Source organism: Eleutherodactylus coqui, chromosome 7 (assembly GCF_035609145.1).
Source record: "Eleutherodactylus coqui strain aEleCoq1 chromosome 7, aEleCoq1.hap1, whole genome shotgun sequence".
Lineage (NCBI taxonomy): Eukaryota > Metazoa > Chordata > Amphibia > Anura > Eleutherodactylidae > Eleutherodactylus > Eleutherodactylus coqui.
In genome coordinates, this window is record NC_089843.1 from 169,825,869 (window position 1) to 169,843,280 (window position 17,412).

At 42.6% G+C, this 17,412-nt stretch overlaps 1 protein-coding gene across 2 annotated transcripts in view; it reads right to left on the reverse strand.

The window, feature by feature from the left end:
* LOC136572957 (alcohol dehydrogenase 1-like) overlaps positions 1-15,418 on the reverse strand; it is a 31,835-nt gene extending 16,417 nt beyond the window's left edge. Inside the window, exons 1-6 of one of the 2 annotated variants that reach the window (XM_066574006.1) lie at positions 15,394-15,418; positions 9,208-9,296; positions 7,227-7,328; positions 4,633-4,774; positions 1,865-1,949; positions 329-548 (exon numbers count right to left, since the gene is read on the reverse strand). In XM_066574006.1, coding sequence (XP_066430103.1) covers positions 329-548; positions 1,865-1,949; positions 4,633-4,774; positions 7,227-7,328; positions 9,208-9,225 — 567 coding nt within the window. In that variant the 5' untranslated portion in view covers positions 9,226-9,296; positions 15,394-15,418. Of the gene's footprint in view, positions 1-328; positions 549-1,864; positions 1,950-4,632; positions 4,775-7,226; positions 7,329-9,207; positions 9,300-15,393 lie in introns of both variants that reach the window. The other variant, XM_066574005.1, reaches the window with a different exon arrangement.
* Between the last annotated feature and the right edge of the window lie 1,994 nt (positions 15,419-17,412).

Below are 17,412 nucleotides of genomic sequence, written 5' to 3' on the forward strand. Positions count from 1 at the left end.
TATAACAGATAAGGCTTATCTTATCTTCCTGCTCCATTCTGGGAGCAGGAAGGAGGAATTCTCTGGCCGAATGGATCCATCTTACAACGAAACAAAACCGCACCAAACAGACCCCATTGACCATAATGGGTCCATTTGGTGTTCCGCTCAGCTGTCCAAGTTTTCACCGGACATAAAAGCGCTGCACTCAGCGCTATTTCTTCTGGTATTTTGTGCCGGATCTGTGATGGAGGTCCCAGCCCAGATGTGATAGCGGCCTTAGATCAATAGTGTCTATACACAGAGCCACTGTATAAATACAAACTATCCAGATTATCTCACGTTGTACCTGAGCAGTCTTTACAGCAGATCCAAATCCTGTAGTGAAGCAGCACCCAATGAGGCAGACGCTACCTAGCCGTGTCTCATCATCAATTTTCACAAGGTTATGTTGATGTACAACAGTGTATTCACTAAATGTGCTGGTGGACGCAAAGTGGTGGATTTGCCTTCCTTTGCAAGTAAATCTGGTTGTTCCATCAGACATCAAACCTGCAGGTTTGCCGGCTCTGGTATTAGAGAGAGAATTGTAGGGAAAGTTACAAGTAATATTATGTGGAAGGAGCAGATACTTGGTTAACTAATGGAAAAGATATTAGTAACCAAAATGATGCAGCTCTGCAAATAGTCTGGTTTCCTTCTGTTTTAGGTCTCATGCGCAGAACTATTTGCTCCAAGATCCAACAGTCATTCTCTCTTCCATCAGAAGGACAAGTGGAGAGAGCAGGACTGCAGAACCAGGCTACAAAGAACATACTTTCATATTTACAGTCCAAATGTGTCAGTATTTCCACTACTATAGCTGGATAAATCTAATCATTAAGAAATCAGATTCTATAACCAACAAATGCAACAATGAGGCCTCATGTCCATGGGGAAAATCAGGCCCGCCACTAATTCTTCATGTAGAATCCGATCTGCATCGTCCGGAGCAGGTGAGTTAATTCTGATTTTTAGGCCTCATGTCCACTGGGCAGGAGGGACCCGCTACGGATTCTACATGAAGAATCTATGGCGGGCCTAACTTTTCCCGTGGACATCGTCCGGAGCAGGTGAGTTTAATTCTAGTACGGGTCTCCCGCGGATCCGGACGGCTGCCATAGGCCTCAATAGAAGCCTGCGAGAGCCGTCCCCGCGGGAGACCCACACTAAAATGGAGCGTGTCCATTTTTTTTCCACACTCGGATCCGCGCCTGACGGGAAAAATGACATCCGCAGGTATTTAACTACCTGCAGGTGTCCAATGCATCCCTATGGGGCGCGGATCCGCATGCGGGAGAAATGCTGCGGATTTTAAGCTCGTGGACATGAGGCCTGACACTAGGAGACTTTTTTTTTTTTTCACCGATAGATAACTGTGCACAATGCTGTATATGAAAGTATACGCAAAGGTTTGAATTATTAACTACATTCACCTTATTTAAAACCTCCACATTTGCTTCTATATACACTAAGTACCACTAAAATTATATATTTATATATAGATATCTATATATATCTATATCTATATATATCGATATCTATATACAGACACATACATATTCATGTTAATAGGTATGTATATATAGTGCATCTGTTCTAAAAAGGGCATTCCTATAGGGTCCCATAAGGCCTCTCTTCTCCATATTTAAAGCCCAGTACTATGAATAAAACATTGTATTTGGGGGCCCTGTTACAGATTTTGCATTGGGGCCCAGAATCTTCAAGTTACGCCTCTAAACAGTTCTAACACTGACTTCCAAGCACTGTGATATATTGTTTATATGTAACCAAATAATATATACAATGAAAATATGTGCAGTAATTGAGATTTAGATTCACTTACTTTAACACACAGATATTGCCTCTTGGGTCTTTGCAGGTGGGACATTGGTCACACTGTCCAAGAAAAAGTGGGATAACCTTATCACCTGTAGGATAATGTATGATATTGTTTGTCAGGGACAGTCTTACATTATGTTTCTATATAAACTGCTGTGACAGAAGGAAATGGATTCTGAGTAATGCTGTTCCAAATTATGACCAACCTATATGAGCATGGGCTCTTTTGTATACCAAGCAGACAACATAGAGATGAAATTTTAATGCAATGATCTGAAGTTTAAAATAGCGCTCTATATTGGCCCATACTGGTAATACAGTTAAATGAATTATTTGGCCTATCTGGCCATTTGACAAACCTCAGTGATCACATGTTCTTATTGCCAAAAATGTTTAAAAAACCTAACAATTTCCCTAAATTTCTTCAAATTTACCTCCTCTCAGATAAATTCCTTCAATTATATAAGATTTCCATACAGCAAAACTTGATATTTTGAATTTTGTTGAGATTTATAGACTTTTGTTTTAAATTACTATAGTTTAGGTATTTGGTGGTGTCACATAGAAGTGTGATCCATGGATATGTTTTCAGGTAAATAGGTATTTGTCCTTAATATTTAAGGAAAAACACGGGGAGTTCAAACCTTTTCTTTAAATATAAGCTTGACAAAAAAATTTCTGTGGGCATTTTTTACATTTGCTTTGTGAAATTAGTTTTTGAACAGTTTTTGTATTCTCTTTTTCCCTCTACTACCTTCTCTCTACGTCTATGTGGGCTGTCCAATATTCTAACAACTTCTTTTTACAGAAAAATCTATATAGGATGGATGGTTTTCATCAGTTGCAATGTAAATCTTTATGGTCTATTCTAGTAGTTTTCTAGCATTGTACTATGTTTCTCTGAAAATGAGACCGTGTCTTATATTCATTTTTGACTCAAAAGAGACACAGGGTCTAATTGTCGGGGGATATCTTATACTTACCTAGCTGGCACCGCCTGGGTACCTCCCGCTGGTCTCCACAGTTCCTCCAGGTTTCCATCCAGTTCTCAGTCGCTGACAGAACATTGCTTGCTGGTAACAGGGTTTGAAAACCTCGCCTCCAGCAAGTGACTGCTCTGATTGGTGCATGAGCCCCACAGTTTAGCCAATCACTGTGATGCTCGATGAACCAATCATAGCCATAGCATATTTTCAGGGTAGGACTTATACTTTGAGCCCCCTCCTCCCACCCCCGAAAATCAGGGTATGACTTATTTTAGGGGTAGGTCTTTGTGGAAACACGGTAATATTGATGGCTGTTCCATAAGACACAGTATCAAACTCTAATCTGTGTGGACTAGGAATTGGACCCTCACCGTTCAGATATTGATGGTCTATCCTAAAGATCCACCTTCCATATTATGGTCATGTCAAAACCCCTTTAACTCCTTGAGTGGCATGCCCGGAAAATTTCCGTGACGAGCTCCACTGCTCATAGCAACATTGCCCGGAAGATTTCCGGGCTATGTATCACTATGGGAGCTGCAGAGCACAATGCCACAAGCTGTGGCAGTGTGCTCTGCCTGCACAGACCCACAGAGAACAAAGCAAGGGCTTTGAAAAACCAGCAGAAGATATTGCAGATATGCCGGCAATCTCCTGCTTTGTTTACAGGTTGCCATAGAGACCATCGGCTTGTCAGAAGCAAGCCGATGGTCTCTGTGGCAGGGAGAGCTTAGTGCTTGGCTGTGAGAGGACAGCTAGGTACCTGCTCTTACAGCAGAGATCAGAGAAAACCTCCGATCTCTGCTGTGTTAACCCTTTACATGCTGCAGTCTATGTGACTGCAGCATGTAAAGGGCTGTCACTGCAGCATGTAAAGGGCTGTCACCATCGGACCCCCAGAATGTGATCAGGGGTCCTGATGGGTCCCTGTGGAAGTCCCCTAAAGGGACAAAAAAAAAATTAAAAAAAAAAAAGGAAAAAAATTATTTAAAAAATTATAAAAACACTTGTCTCCCTTTACTTTGTAAAAAATCAAAAATACAATCACACATGTGGTATCCGTGTGCATCGTAATGACCCAGAGGAGGAAGTTTATACATTATTTAACCCCTTAATGACATGGCCCCTTTTTTTCTTTTTTCCCCATTTCTTTTTTTCCTCCCCCCTGTTTAAAAAATCACAACTTGTCCCGCAAAAAACAAGCCCTCATATGGACATGTCAATGGAAAAATGAAAAAGTTATGGCTCTTGAGACGCAACTGCAAAACTAGTTGAAATTCAATGATTAGACCATTTTAAAAAACCTGCCCTGGTGGGCACGACAGGGTGGTAGGAAACCCGCCACTCAAGGGGTTAATGTAGTGTCGAGATCAAACCTGTATCACATACTTTTAGAGAATCTGTCATGGTATAAAGTGAGCGAGGCTGGCTGCATAGTTCAGCAGCCATGGCCTGCTGATTCTGTTCCATTTCCTTTTTTTTTTTTTAACTCAACTTCTTCACTGAGACGGGGTCTTCTCTGGACTTGTTCCCAGCACTGTGAATATATCAAGTGGGCAGTTTTCACTACTCACTGTCAGTGGACGACTTTAGATTTGATTGACAGCCTGATATCAACTATTGACCATGAGTGGTGAAGAGTCAGCAGGGCCACGGTGACAGAGCTATGCAGCCAGCCTTTCTTACTTTAAAAATGAAAGGTCCTCTTTAAAGTGACAAACAAAATATACAGAACAGTAAATCGTACAGAAAAAGAAATCAGTTTCAGTAAAGCATCATGTCATACCTGGTTTAAAATCTTTAACGCCTTCACCCACACTTTCCACAATTCCAACACCTTCATGACCGAGAATGACTGGAAACGTAACGTCTTTGAGATTGGCAGTGAGTGCATGTTCATCTGAACCGCATATTCCTGTAGTTATAATCTGACAAAATAAGAGCAAAACGTATTTAGATTGATTTCAATCACTGCAATCTTTGTGAAAAATGCCTTACGGTCTGCTAAGACCAAGACTTACCATGGTTGAGCTATCTAGCCTTTATTCCAAGTTATGCTTTTCCGCTGCGGCCGGTAATCCCATAGAGGAGAGCGCGGCCGCAGAGGAAGAAAAAAAAGAATGGATATGCTGTTGCTGGCAAATTCGCGCTGCAGGGTCGGCTTGTGCCGGCTTTGCCGCAGCGGATTCGCCGTCCCGTGTGGATGTGATTGCTGAGAAATCTCGTCCACATGGCTGGCTAACACTAGGATTAGCGGCCGCGTGAACGCAGTCTAAGGGAGCTTTACTTTACATGCATATTAGATATGATATGTCTATGAAGTAAAGCTCCTTTATGGTCCTAAATATTCAAATGATCACTCCAATCTATTAGGCTGCAGGCATGACTCTCTGCCAGTGCTTCCCCTCCTCCAGGAAAGTGCAGTGACCAAGGCTGTGTCCATGACCGTTATGCCCTCTCCAGAATGAATGCGGTCTGTGCCTAACCTTCCCCATGAGATGAAAGCTGAACATGATGAAACAGTGTAAGCAGTGTTGTAAAATTAACACTGCTGTTGCCTGTGGCCCGGAGCCAATCTGATAAGTTGACAGAGCAGTGTGACAATTCAAGTGTGCTCTCTCTGTCCACCAATCAGCGCTTGGGCTGCGGAGTTGACGAAGAGCATTACGCGTCTCCTTCCCTCTTACTCTATCCCTGTTCTCTGTGTATTGGCTATTTATGTATCCCTTTTTGCCTCCCAGAAATATGGTAGTTTTTTTATACAGTCCAGTGGGCCATAAGGTTTGGCATTTAAAAAAAATGTTTTAAAAATTCTCTTTGTTTGCTGGTTTCCCCCCACCCGCTATAAGGCACCACCCAAGATACTGGACATCCAGTACCTAGTGCCTAGTGGCAGATACAGACCTGTCTATAGCCCGAGCAGTCCCTGCATGTCTACCTACTTTGCATCATTATTATTGTATTAGGAGACTATGCACCGACAGCGGATGGTGACTGCACGTGTGACAGCAAGGTGGTCAACAGTTTGTGCTTAGGTTTCACTGTAAAGTGGTGGCCATCTTGCTTAGATGTGTTGTTAAATTTGGATGTACAATATTTTTTTTGTTACTATCATATTGGAGAGCAAAATTATTTCTCATCTCCGTCTTTCTAACAAAGATCAGCAGGTTTTTGCCAAAATATCCTGATAGTTGTAGTGATCCTAAACTCCACTTTCTTAACTAATGCCCCATATCTAGATGAAGATAAGTAGTCAAAAACACATTATTAGCACTACAATCCTTCACATTGTGCTAATCTGTAAAGTAATCAAATACCACCAGAGTGTCTGTGGAGTGACCCCTGCCCCCTTTCCTCCTCCGATATGTCCCCTGTCCAGGAGCCACGCAGACTGTAGGACCGGTTTCATCGTGTGTATCCTCCCTGACCTCTGATCTCTGTTCTACCTGCACTGAGAAGGATTGTACAGAATTGCTGTAAATAATTGTTTGCAAAAGTTATATAAAGTTTATACCGGGCCCTAACTGTTCCTGGGGACCCGAGGTACTATACACCAGTGTCTGTGTTCATTCTCCACCATGTAGCGTATGGGTGTGTGGGAATGGTGGTGTCACCCATGATAACTACTATCCCCCTCATCCTGTTTATTGGCATTTCCTATCCTAGGGGTGTCAAAGCTGGCCTGCGATCCTACTCTGGCCTTGGCTACGTGTCATCCCTCAGGGACCAGAGCCTGGTAAGTGCTGCCATAACAAGTCATCACTTGTCCCTCCCAGCTCTTTACATTTGTCAAGTATCTGGGATACCCCTCTGGGGTGTTGCATTGCTGCAAAACTCGGCATGCAGTTACATCTCAGGCAGATATAGAAATTATTAGCATTGTGGTGTGATTAGATGAACAGTTTTGCCACCTTAGGCTTTAAAAGGGGTTCCCCCCTTGGCCTAGAAAAAGGCTCTTAGAGGCTCCTTGTGTGTCGTGACCTCTTTTTCCGCTTGTGTAGATTTTGCTGATCACTAGACGCCTCTATGACACAATCAGAGACATTTTGCCTAGTTAACAAAGTTTGAAATGTGCCCCCAAATACTCTGCAGTGGAAATATTGCAAAACAAACAGTCCTGCTACAAATATTGGTGCCGCGCTGATAGTGCCCCCTATAGTACTTAGTGTCACAGATAATGCCCTTGAAAATATTTGTACCCAACAAATTGTACCCCTGACAGTAATAGGGCCACAGCAGCAACACCACAGAATCACAAAGGAGCAATGCACCAGACTGTCCTGTATAATAGGTCATAGATTTCTATGGGAAGCATATTACAGCCATATGCAGTGCAGTTTTATATGGTTCATATTAATGTGAAGTGAAATAAATGCTCACTTTGACTCTTATTTCTTCAGCTTTAGGTGGAGCAACTTCAATTTCTTCAATAGAAAACGGTTGATTTGCTTCCCATGTCACGGCCGCCTTGCACTTAATTACCTATAATAAAAGTTAACATGGCAATTTTTGTACATTTTTCTGTGGCAAATCTTCATACAGAATGCATAGCAATGCATGGAATTCTAAGCTGCAGTCACACTACATAGGCAAGAACTGTACGGTTTATGGGCCATATTGAAGTTTTCATCTAAACAATCTGCCCCATCCTGTTACAATCCAGATATGTAATGACTATTCTTACAATAAGATATCAGTTAAGAATCATTTGAATTGCATTGATTTATACTGTTTAAACATTTGACCTGATGCATCTGCTGCTTCCATTCATCTACAGATGAAACCGGGGCTGCACTCCTGTATCACGCTATTAACTTACCAGCTTGAAATAAAGCCCCCATAATCCCATTTTTAGTAAAGCGGTTTTACAGAACTAAGGCCGGATTCACACAACCATATCTGCATGCGCAAAATTTGTATATGCAATATTCACTCGCGTGCATTTTGAATGCATCATTTCGTAACACTAAAAAATATGCTTAAGGCCGCCTGCACACGGGCGGAAATCCCGCCGAGGGATTTCCCGCGGGATTTCCGCCACTGAAAGTTTGCATAAGAGTGCATTACAATACGCACTCCTATGCAGACGGCCGCGGTTTGGCCGCGCGAAATCTCGCGCGGCAAACAAACCGCGATATGTCCTATTTTTGTGCGGGGCACGCACTCACCCGGCCGCCGGCTCCGGTCTGCGCATGCGCCGGCTGCGCGGCAGCCGGCACATGAAAGAGCTGGGGCCACCAGGCGCGGGTGAGTACGCGCTCGTCCCTGCAGGCTCTCGGGTCGGGTCCCGCGGCGAGAATTCTCGCTGCCGGATCCGACCCGCTCGTGTGCAGGCAGCCTTACATGAGTGTAAACACATTTACACGTGCATTTGCGCTGCCTATTTGCACGATGGACGTTGCAGGTTTTCACGCCCCTGACTATATTTTACTGGGGTTTTTTTTGCGTGTATGTCGTGCATATATGCATGTGCAAAAAAATACGCAAGCATGCTCCCATTGATTTCTATAGTCAAGTAATTAATTTGGTTTAATAGGTGTTATATTCATGCGCAATATGCACAAAAATAGAGCATGCATATTTTTTTGTGCAAACAAAATGTGTACGCAAAATATGCTCATGAACGAACCCATTGAAATCATTTTCGCATGCACAATATGTGGCTCTAATGCGTTCCTATGAATAAACTCTAAGTCACATGTAACTGCGACATTCCTGCTGTTTGGCTGTTTTTTTATTGCCAAATCGCCTCTCTAAAACAGTTGCATAAGAGTAAGCCAAAAGAAGTTAAGCCGGATCAACACAAGCAAATTTGGTTGCACAATACACAGAAAATAGAACCCTTTGATTTCAATGTGTTCATTCACTTGTGTATATTTGGGGTGCGCAATCAGGTTGTGAAAAACAATACACAGAATGCTCTATTTTCCTGTGCATTTGCGCAGATAAGGAGTACATTTGGAACTATTGGCCATTTCGATTGCTGAGAGCATCAGTGTGTGTGTTTTTTTTTTGCATGGGCTATTCTGCACGACTTGTGTGCGCAAAAAGTGCAGTAAAATACGCCGATGCACACGCAAATATGCAACGCCATTCCACAAAAACACGCTCATGCGTATCTGGCCTTACACAACTTTTTTGGTCATGTGATACATAACACTGTGTAGCCCTAGCCTTACTGTGGCTAGTCCATTGCCAGCACGTGGCAATATGTAGTTTGCAATTCATCGGTAGATCTCAGGTTCTAGTTGATAAATGTAAAAATAACTGAATACGTAAGACAGATGGAAATGTTTAGGTGTGCCTGAAAAATGTAGGTATATACTATCATACAATAATAGGAATAAATCTATGCCCTTACCTTGCCTGCTGTCTCCATTGCTGTTCCTCTATCGTCAGTGTGTTAACAAGATACGAAGTTCATCGATCAGAAGGTTTTATGTAACCGTCCTGTTGTAAAAGTGAGAATGCGCTCCCAAAGTTAATTATTCTACATTGAGGTATCTGTACCCAGAGGGAGGAAAACTTCGGTCACATTCTTATAACCTTCTCACATTTCACTCACAATAGTCGAAAGAAACTACCCTGTGTGTCTATATGAAGGTCCACCTTTGGTGATCATACACTGCAGTAATAATATACTGCAGGCTGATCGGCAATAACATGTCACATGTCAAAGAGTATTATACTATATATGAGTATTAGGCAGCAAGCAAACAGTCAGTTCATGAAGTTGATGTGTTATAAGCAGAAAGAATGAGCAAGCATAAAGGATCTGTGATGCAATGGGCACATCAGCAACTTTGACAAGGACCAAATTAGGATGGCTAGGCAACTGGGTCAGAGCATTTCCAAAATGGCAGGTATGTGGGGGGTTCTTAGTATGTATTGGTTCGTATCTGCCAAAACTGGGCAAAGGAAGGATATATGACGGACTGGCATCATGGGTGCTTAAGGCCGCCTGCAGACGGGCGGAAATTCCGCGGCGGGATTTCCGCCCGAATTTTCGCCCCTGGAAGCTGCCATAGGATTGCGTTAACAAACGCAATCCTATGCAGACGGCCGCGATTTGGTGCACAAACGTCACTCGCCGGCTCCGCTCTGCGCATGCGCCAGCTGCACATGAAAGAGCCGGGGCCGCGGGAGCAGGTGAGTGACATGCTGCTCTCTGCAGATGCTCGGGTCAGGTTATGCTGCGAGAATTCTCGCAGCCGGATTCGACCCGGACGTTTGCAGGCGGCCTAAGATTCATTGGGTAGTGAAGACTAGCACCTTTGGTCTAATCCCACAAAGCTACTAATCCCTAAAAGCTACTGTAACAGAAGTTGCTGAAAAAAAGTCAATGTTGGCAATGAAAAAAAAAGGTGTGAGAACACAATGCATTTCAGCTTCCTATATATGGGTCCATGTAGCCATATAGACCCTTGTAATCAGAACTATACCATGAAGCAATGAAAGAAGGTAACCTGATCTGATGAACCACCTTTTCTCTTAGCTCATGTGTACAGCCAGGTACATACATGTTATTTACCTGGGGAAGAGATGGCCCCAGGATGTATTATGGGTCTTGGCATTCACGTGGGTGTTACTTTGACATGTTCCACCTACCTAAACATTGTTGCAGACAAAGCACACTCCTCATGGCAACGCTATTCCCTAATCACAGCGGTCTCTTTCAGCAGGATAATGCACCCTGACACACTGCAAAAATTATTCAGGAATTTCAGTAGTGTTATATTAGTAACTAGTAACTGCTGCAGTATCTATGTGAGTTTCTGCTTGTCTCACTCTTTCTCTTCTCTCTTTAAACCTCTATTGGCAGCAGGAGTCATAACCCTCCTCTGCTTATTGTGTTCTGTTTTGTTATCTCTGTTACTAGAGATGAATTTCATTTGACAACAGGCAGTGGACAGCAAATTAGAAGGAATTAGTGGCAACACTTTAAAGAGATTTTCAGCACTTAGATATCATTTTATGTAAATATAGTGATTTACACTTTTTTTGCTAGTTATTACATTGGCTATCATATTAATATAAGTTGTCTTAAAGTGTGGAGACCATTTATTTAAAGGATTTGCTGCTAATCTCTTGACGCTACATTCCACTTAAGTCTTGTGGAGTCCATGCCCCATTGGATGAGAGATATTTTGGTGTCACAAAGAGAATGCAAGTGGTTTATGGCCAATCAGTGTATAGAGGAAAAGTAGTGAAAGGGGATTTTAACCCCTTAGTGACCAAGTTTTTTTCCATTTTTGTTTTTTTCCTCCCCCCTTTTAAAAAATCGTAACTCCTTTATTTATCTATCTAAGTAGCTGTATGAGGGCTTGTTTTTTCGCGGTAAAATTTGTATTTTTCATTGGTACTATTTAATGTACTGTATAATGTACTGACAAACTTTTTAAAAATTCTAAGTACAGAGAAATGGAAAAAAAATGAAATTCCGCCATCTATCAGTGCGTCTTGTTACTACTGCAACAAAAATGACATAATAACTTTATTCTATGGCTCGGTATGATTACTACGATACCGAACTTAAATCGTTTTTTTTATGCTGCCCGACTCAAAGAATTTTTAAAAATTATTTTCTGCCGCCATCTTCTGCGCACAATAGCCTTTTTATTTTTCCATCGACATAGGTGTGCAGGGGCTCATTTTATGCAGGACCTTCTCTATTTTCCGTTGTTACCATTTTGGAATACATTCAACTTTTTGATCGCTTTTTATTGCATTTTTTTCTTTGAGACAGGGTGACCAAAAAAGTGCATGTTTAACGTTAGTTTTTTTTCTGACAACGTTCATCGTGCGGGGTAAATAATGCATAACTTTGATAGATCGGACTTTTACGGACGCAGCAATACCAAATATTTATTTTTGTTTTATTATTTCAATTCTTTTATTATAAATATGCCAAGGGTGGGGGGGGGGGTGAACTTTTTATTATTTTAATAATTAGTAAAACTTTATAGTTCTTATTTTTACTTTTTTTCTTAGTCCCCAGAGGAGACTATAACTTACGATGCTTTGATTGCTCCTGCAGTATCATGTAATGCCACAGCATTACATCATTCTGCTATCGGGTAGGCAGTCTATCAAGCCACCCCACGGGCATGGCTTGATAGGCATTCTGTCAAGGCAGCCCTGGGTCTCATCGTGGGGAGCCGTACGGGACTCTTGAATGATTTAAATGCTGCTGTCTAGAGGTGATAGCAGCATTTAAAAGGTTAAAAGTTACGATCAGCCATGCAGCTGATCGGAGCTGTTGCCGCCGGGTGTCGGCTGTAAGAAACAGCCGGCACCCGCATTGCATAGAGGGAGATTGCTCCGCTATGTATGAAGAGAGATCTTCATACATAGACCGCTGATACAGGCCGGCAAAAGGCGTATTGGCAGTTGTTAAGGGGTTAATACTCTTTATTGTTGATGTTCAGAATCTTCATGATTGAATGAGTAGGCTAATAATAAATGGAAAATATGACTTCCGGTCCATATGACAGATGCCGTAGGATTAAATTGAGGTTATGTGGGTTGATGGACCAGATCTTAGCTTTCATGAATAAAGTAATTGATAAGTGCATTAGCAGCTCTACAATACACTTTATCTCAATTGCACACTGAGGATATAATGAAAAAATTTCCCTGAAGTGCTATCTTAAAGCTATCACATTTAACATCATATGCTTATACAGTAACACCCATCTGAATCAATGTTTTCTTCCTTGTTGTTGGGTGGCCCAAATTATGTAATTTAAAATTCCCCGAAAAAGTCAGTCGGTGCGTTAAAAAACATACCGCATTTACTTGCTATGTGAGTTCATTCCGTTTGTTTTCGCACACCCATTGACTTGAATGAGCGATTCTTGTCCAACAGGACAAGATTCTTGAACGGTACGTGCTGTGATTTATTTTGGGAGGAATAAAATTGCAAATATGAATACAAACATTAACATTAGAGATGAGCGAGTGTACTCGCTAAGGCAAACTGCTCGAGCAAGTAGTGCCTTATGCGAGTACCTGCCCGCTTGTCTCTAAAGATTCGGCTGCTGGCGGGGGAGAGTGGGGAGTTTCGGGAGTAGGCAGGGGGGAGCGGGGGGGAGAGAGTGAGAGAGAGATCCCCCCCGTTCCTCCCAACTCTCCCCCGCCCCCCGCCAGCACCCGAATCTTTAGAGACGAGCAGGCAGGTACTTGCATAAGGCACTGCTCGCTCAAGTAGTTTTCCTTAGCGAGTACGCTCGCTCATCTCTAATTAACATCAATGGGTCTTGGTTCTGTCAGTTTCAGGCCTCTTTCACATGGGTGACAGCGATATCGCAGCTGTGTTCCCACATTTTTTGTGCAATATCACTGCATTTCTCACGGCGATACCAAGATTTTCTCACACAATTTTGCTGAGGTTTTAGGTTAGGTCTTATTTTTTCCCGTAAATAAGATCTACCTCAAACATATGACCTACCCTAAATTTTCGGTATTTTCCAGGGGGGCCTGAAATATAAGCACTACCCCGAAAATAACCCCTAGCTGCATTGCATAAAAAAAACAAAAAAACAAAAACATTACCTAACAGCCACAGTCCGGGTCCTCCCGCTGGTCTCCTGCGCTTTGGCACACTTGCTTGCAGGCCTCAGCATATTGCTTCCTGGTTACGGGGTTCATAAAACCCGCCTCTAGGAAGCGATGGCTCTGATTGGTTCTCGAGCCCCGTGGCTCAGGCAATCAATGCAGTGCTCGATGAACCAATCACAGCCATTGGAAAGCACAGGCATTACATACATGTGATTTGTAACACTGTTGCATCACGAGAAAATTGTGCGATTTTGTTGCCCATGTGAGGGCTTCTTCACACTGGTGGTCACGATTTTGTCGCGAGAAAATCGCTGCTAAATCGTGTCTTATTTCCCACGATTTTTAAGCATCAGAGCTGCTTTTTCTCACTGCCGCTTGTGATTTGCCTCTGTCACATTCCTCTGCTCAGTGGACTGATTTAGTATTTATCTCTCTGCTCAGACTGTCTTGTGGATTTTTTAAGTCTCAAATTTTTGTGTATGAACATTTATTTAGCTCAAGAGGAGTGTTCCCCCTGCCCTCTGTATCTGTATGTTATAATTATGTGCCATCCAAACTAGTTTCATTCATTAGCCTGACGAAGGGGGCGATATCCCGAAAGCCCGCTGTAACATCATGTATTTTTGTTAGCCATTAAAAGGTATCATATCTACAAGATTACTTGGTTTCTCTTACTGAGAACAATCACACTTTACTGTTTCTCTGTTTATTCTTTATTCCTGGTTTTGACTTATAAATACTGATAAGGATAGTTTCACACCTGCGTTGGGGATTCCGCTTTCCTGTTCCGTTCGGATTAAACCGAACAGCGTCAGACAGACCCCATTAACTATAATGCAATCCATCCATTTTCTGCCCAGCTGCCCAGTGCTGAGCCCCATCTGTGAAGGAACCTCCTGCCAGAAGACAGCATGTTTAAGCAGACAGACTCCCCTTAATGTGCTTCTGCAGCAGATTAGATGTATGCAGTACTGAATGTAAAAACTACACACATGATTTTTTAGCTTATGGATTATCCCCATGAAACTGCAAAATAGGCCATATAAAAGTGTACTCACCACGGTAGAATACTATAGTGGCACATCTGCAAATGCTTTACGTTAATCCAGTTAATCAGAGATTTATTAGGTAGAAAATATGGGACTTTGAAGTAAGGCTATTTGTCATCATCATCAATCAGCTCAATATATGCATAATATAATTTTATAATGTTATGCATAATATAATTTACCCTACATTCTAAACAAAAGCAAATAGGTAGAAAGTCAGAGAGCAATATACTGCATCAAAGTTGATGGTGAAATACCGCCATCTACTGTTAAAGAGTAGTCGCACTTTCACCTTCGGAGTGCTTCTGCTCCATCGCCCAGTTTTGGCTCCTTCAAGCAGATGAAGACGGCCCCATATAGCGCTATATAAGCAGAAGTGCTCCAAAGGCACTTATGTGCATTTTTACAATGTGTTTTGCCAGCCTGTTCTGTATACCCCTATTCAGCTATGTAGCTAGGAGAAGACATTGAAGATATTGCTGAGGAAATCGATGTTCAGTAAGCTAAATGCATAATGTAGGTGAACAGAAAGATCCCTTGTGCACTGTTATCTTATGTGCAGGCACAGCAGCTTATACAGAAAAGTATATTTTAAAAAATGCCTTTAATTTTATTAAATCTTATTAAATAAATAAATATATATAATCCCCCATAGTGACCTCTCCTGACACCTGTTTTATATAACCCTCCTGCCACCATCCACTGCTGTGCCTGCACTAGAGAGAACAGAGCAGGCACAGCACAGACACAGTTAGTTAACTGAAGACAGATTTCTCAGCAACAACTTCTCCTTGCTGAATAGGCATTTTCTTCAAAACATGTGCAGAATAGGCTGATAAAATTATAACAAAACACATATTACAAAAATGCTTATAATCACTTATACAGTAACTGCACTTTTTAAAAATCTACAGAATAAGTTCCTCCTATATACTTACCTTGATGGAGCGTGCCAGTATTAGCTGGCAATGCTTATGATCTGTTAGCTGTGACTCAGTGGGAACCTTTACTATTTACATCCAGTGGATTCTGATTTGTCCTTGTCATATGATGGCCACCCTGGAGCTCGACTCCATACGCCTCTGTGATCATCACATGCCCGGACACATTTTTCATACAAAGTAAACAGTGATGGATCTCACTGAATGACTGCAAGTAGAGATCTTCGAAGCGGTGTGGTATCGACACAGAACATATAGTAGAAAATTGTACATTTCATTACACAAAGAATAACTTGCTAAAATATGAGGATGCAGACAAGTAGTATCTACTTTGGCAAAAACATTTGATTTGGTCCCCTAATGGGTGAGCAATTGGTGTCTCTGTATGTGCTAGGGTCCTTTTACCCTGGACAAACTGTAGGATGCAGATGCCGACAGTTGCCCCAGTGATGATTGTTCCTGTGATTTAGGGATCGTTCTTGCCCACCTGCCTCCATTCACAGGTCATCGTTCAGTTGATGCATGCATTTACACTGAACGATAACACTGGTCTACATTTGAAAAAAATAAAATTCTGCTACCAGGTGCTGATTCCATATATGAAGTCCAAAAATATGCAATACGTCTCGTTTTTTCACAAATGTCTGATTAGAGGTTATAAATAGAGATGAGTGAACGTACTCGTCCGAGCTTGATACTCGTTCGAGTATTAGCGTGTTCAAGATGCTCGTTACTCGTAACGAGTACCACGCGATGTTCGGGTTACTTTCACTTTCATCTCTGAGACGTTAGCGCGCTTTTCTGGCCAATTGAAAGACAGGGAAGGCATTACAACTTCCCCCTGCGACGTTCAAGCCCTATACCACCCCCTGCAGTGAGTGGCTGGCGAGATCAGGTGTCACCCGAGTATAAAAATCGGCCCCTCCCACGGCTCGCCACAGATGCGTTCTGACATAGCTGAGGGAAAGTGCTATCGTGTTGGAGCTGCTATAGGGAGAGTGTTAGGAGTTATTGTAGGCTTCAAGAACCCCAACGGTCCTTCTTAGGGCCACATCTAACCGTGTGCAGTACTGTGGAGGCTGCTTTTTGCAGTGTTGCACATTTTTTTTTTTTTTGGTATATCGGCCATGCAGAGCATTGCGCCCTGCAGTAATACTCCAGGGATAGAAGTGCTTAGGCAGGGAGAGCGTTAGGAGTATTTTAGGCTTCAAGAACCCCAACGGTCCTTCTTAGGGCCACATCTAACCGTGTGCAGTACTGTGGAGGCTGCTTTTTGCAGTGTTCCACTTTTTTTTTTTTTTGGTATATCGGCCGTGCAGAGCATTGCGCCCTGCAGTAATACTCCAGGGACAGAAGTGCGTAGGCAGGGACAGAAGACATATTAATATTATTGATTGAATATAGGCAGTGGGCCTTTGCCAAAAAAATTTGGGCAAAAAATCTATTTGGCCTGCCTGTCACTGTGCTCAGTGTTCTGGGTCTGTGTGTGCTGGGTGTAGTAGTTCTACAAAATCATACGCAGCCAGCTAAGTGTTACAGCAGGCTTGCGCCAAATTATTTCCTGGCTCTGTCTGGGCTCTGAAATCACCGCTGTGTTGCAGTTGACAGTGCAACACTCTGCAGTTCTGTGACATACTCCAGGGACAGAAGTGTGGAGGCAGGGACAGAAGACATATTATTGATTGAATATAGGCAGTGGGCCTTTTCTAAAAAATATTGGGCAAAAAATCTATTTGGCCTGCCTGTGACTCTGCTCAGTGTTCTGGGTCTGTGTGTGCTGGGTGTAGTAGTTCTACAAAATCATACGCAGCCAGCTAAGTGTTACAGCAGGCTTGCGCCAAATTATTTCCTGGCGTTCCGAAAGCGAAGTCAGCCTCCAACCACAGGCCAATAAGCGGCACATTTAATTACAGCGTTCTGTTTCTGCATTACTGGTAATACAGCATGCTGAGGGGTAGGGGTAGGCCTAGAGGACGTGGGCGCGGCCGAGGACGCGGAGGCCCTAGTCCGGGTGTG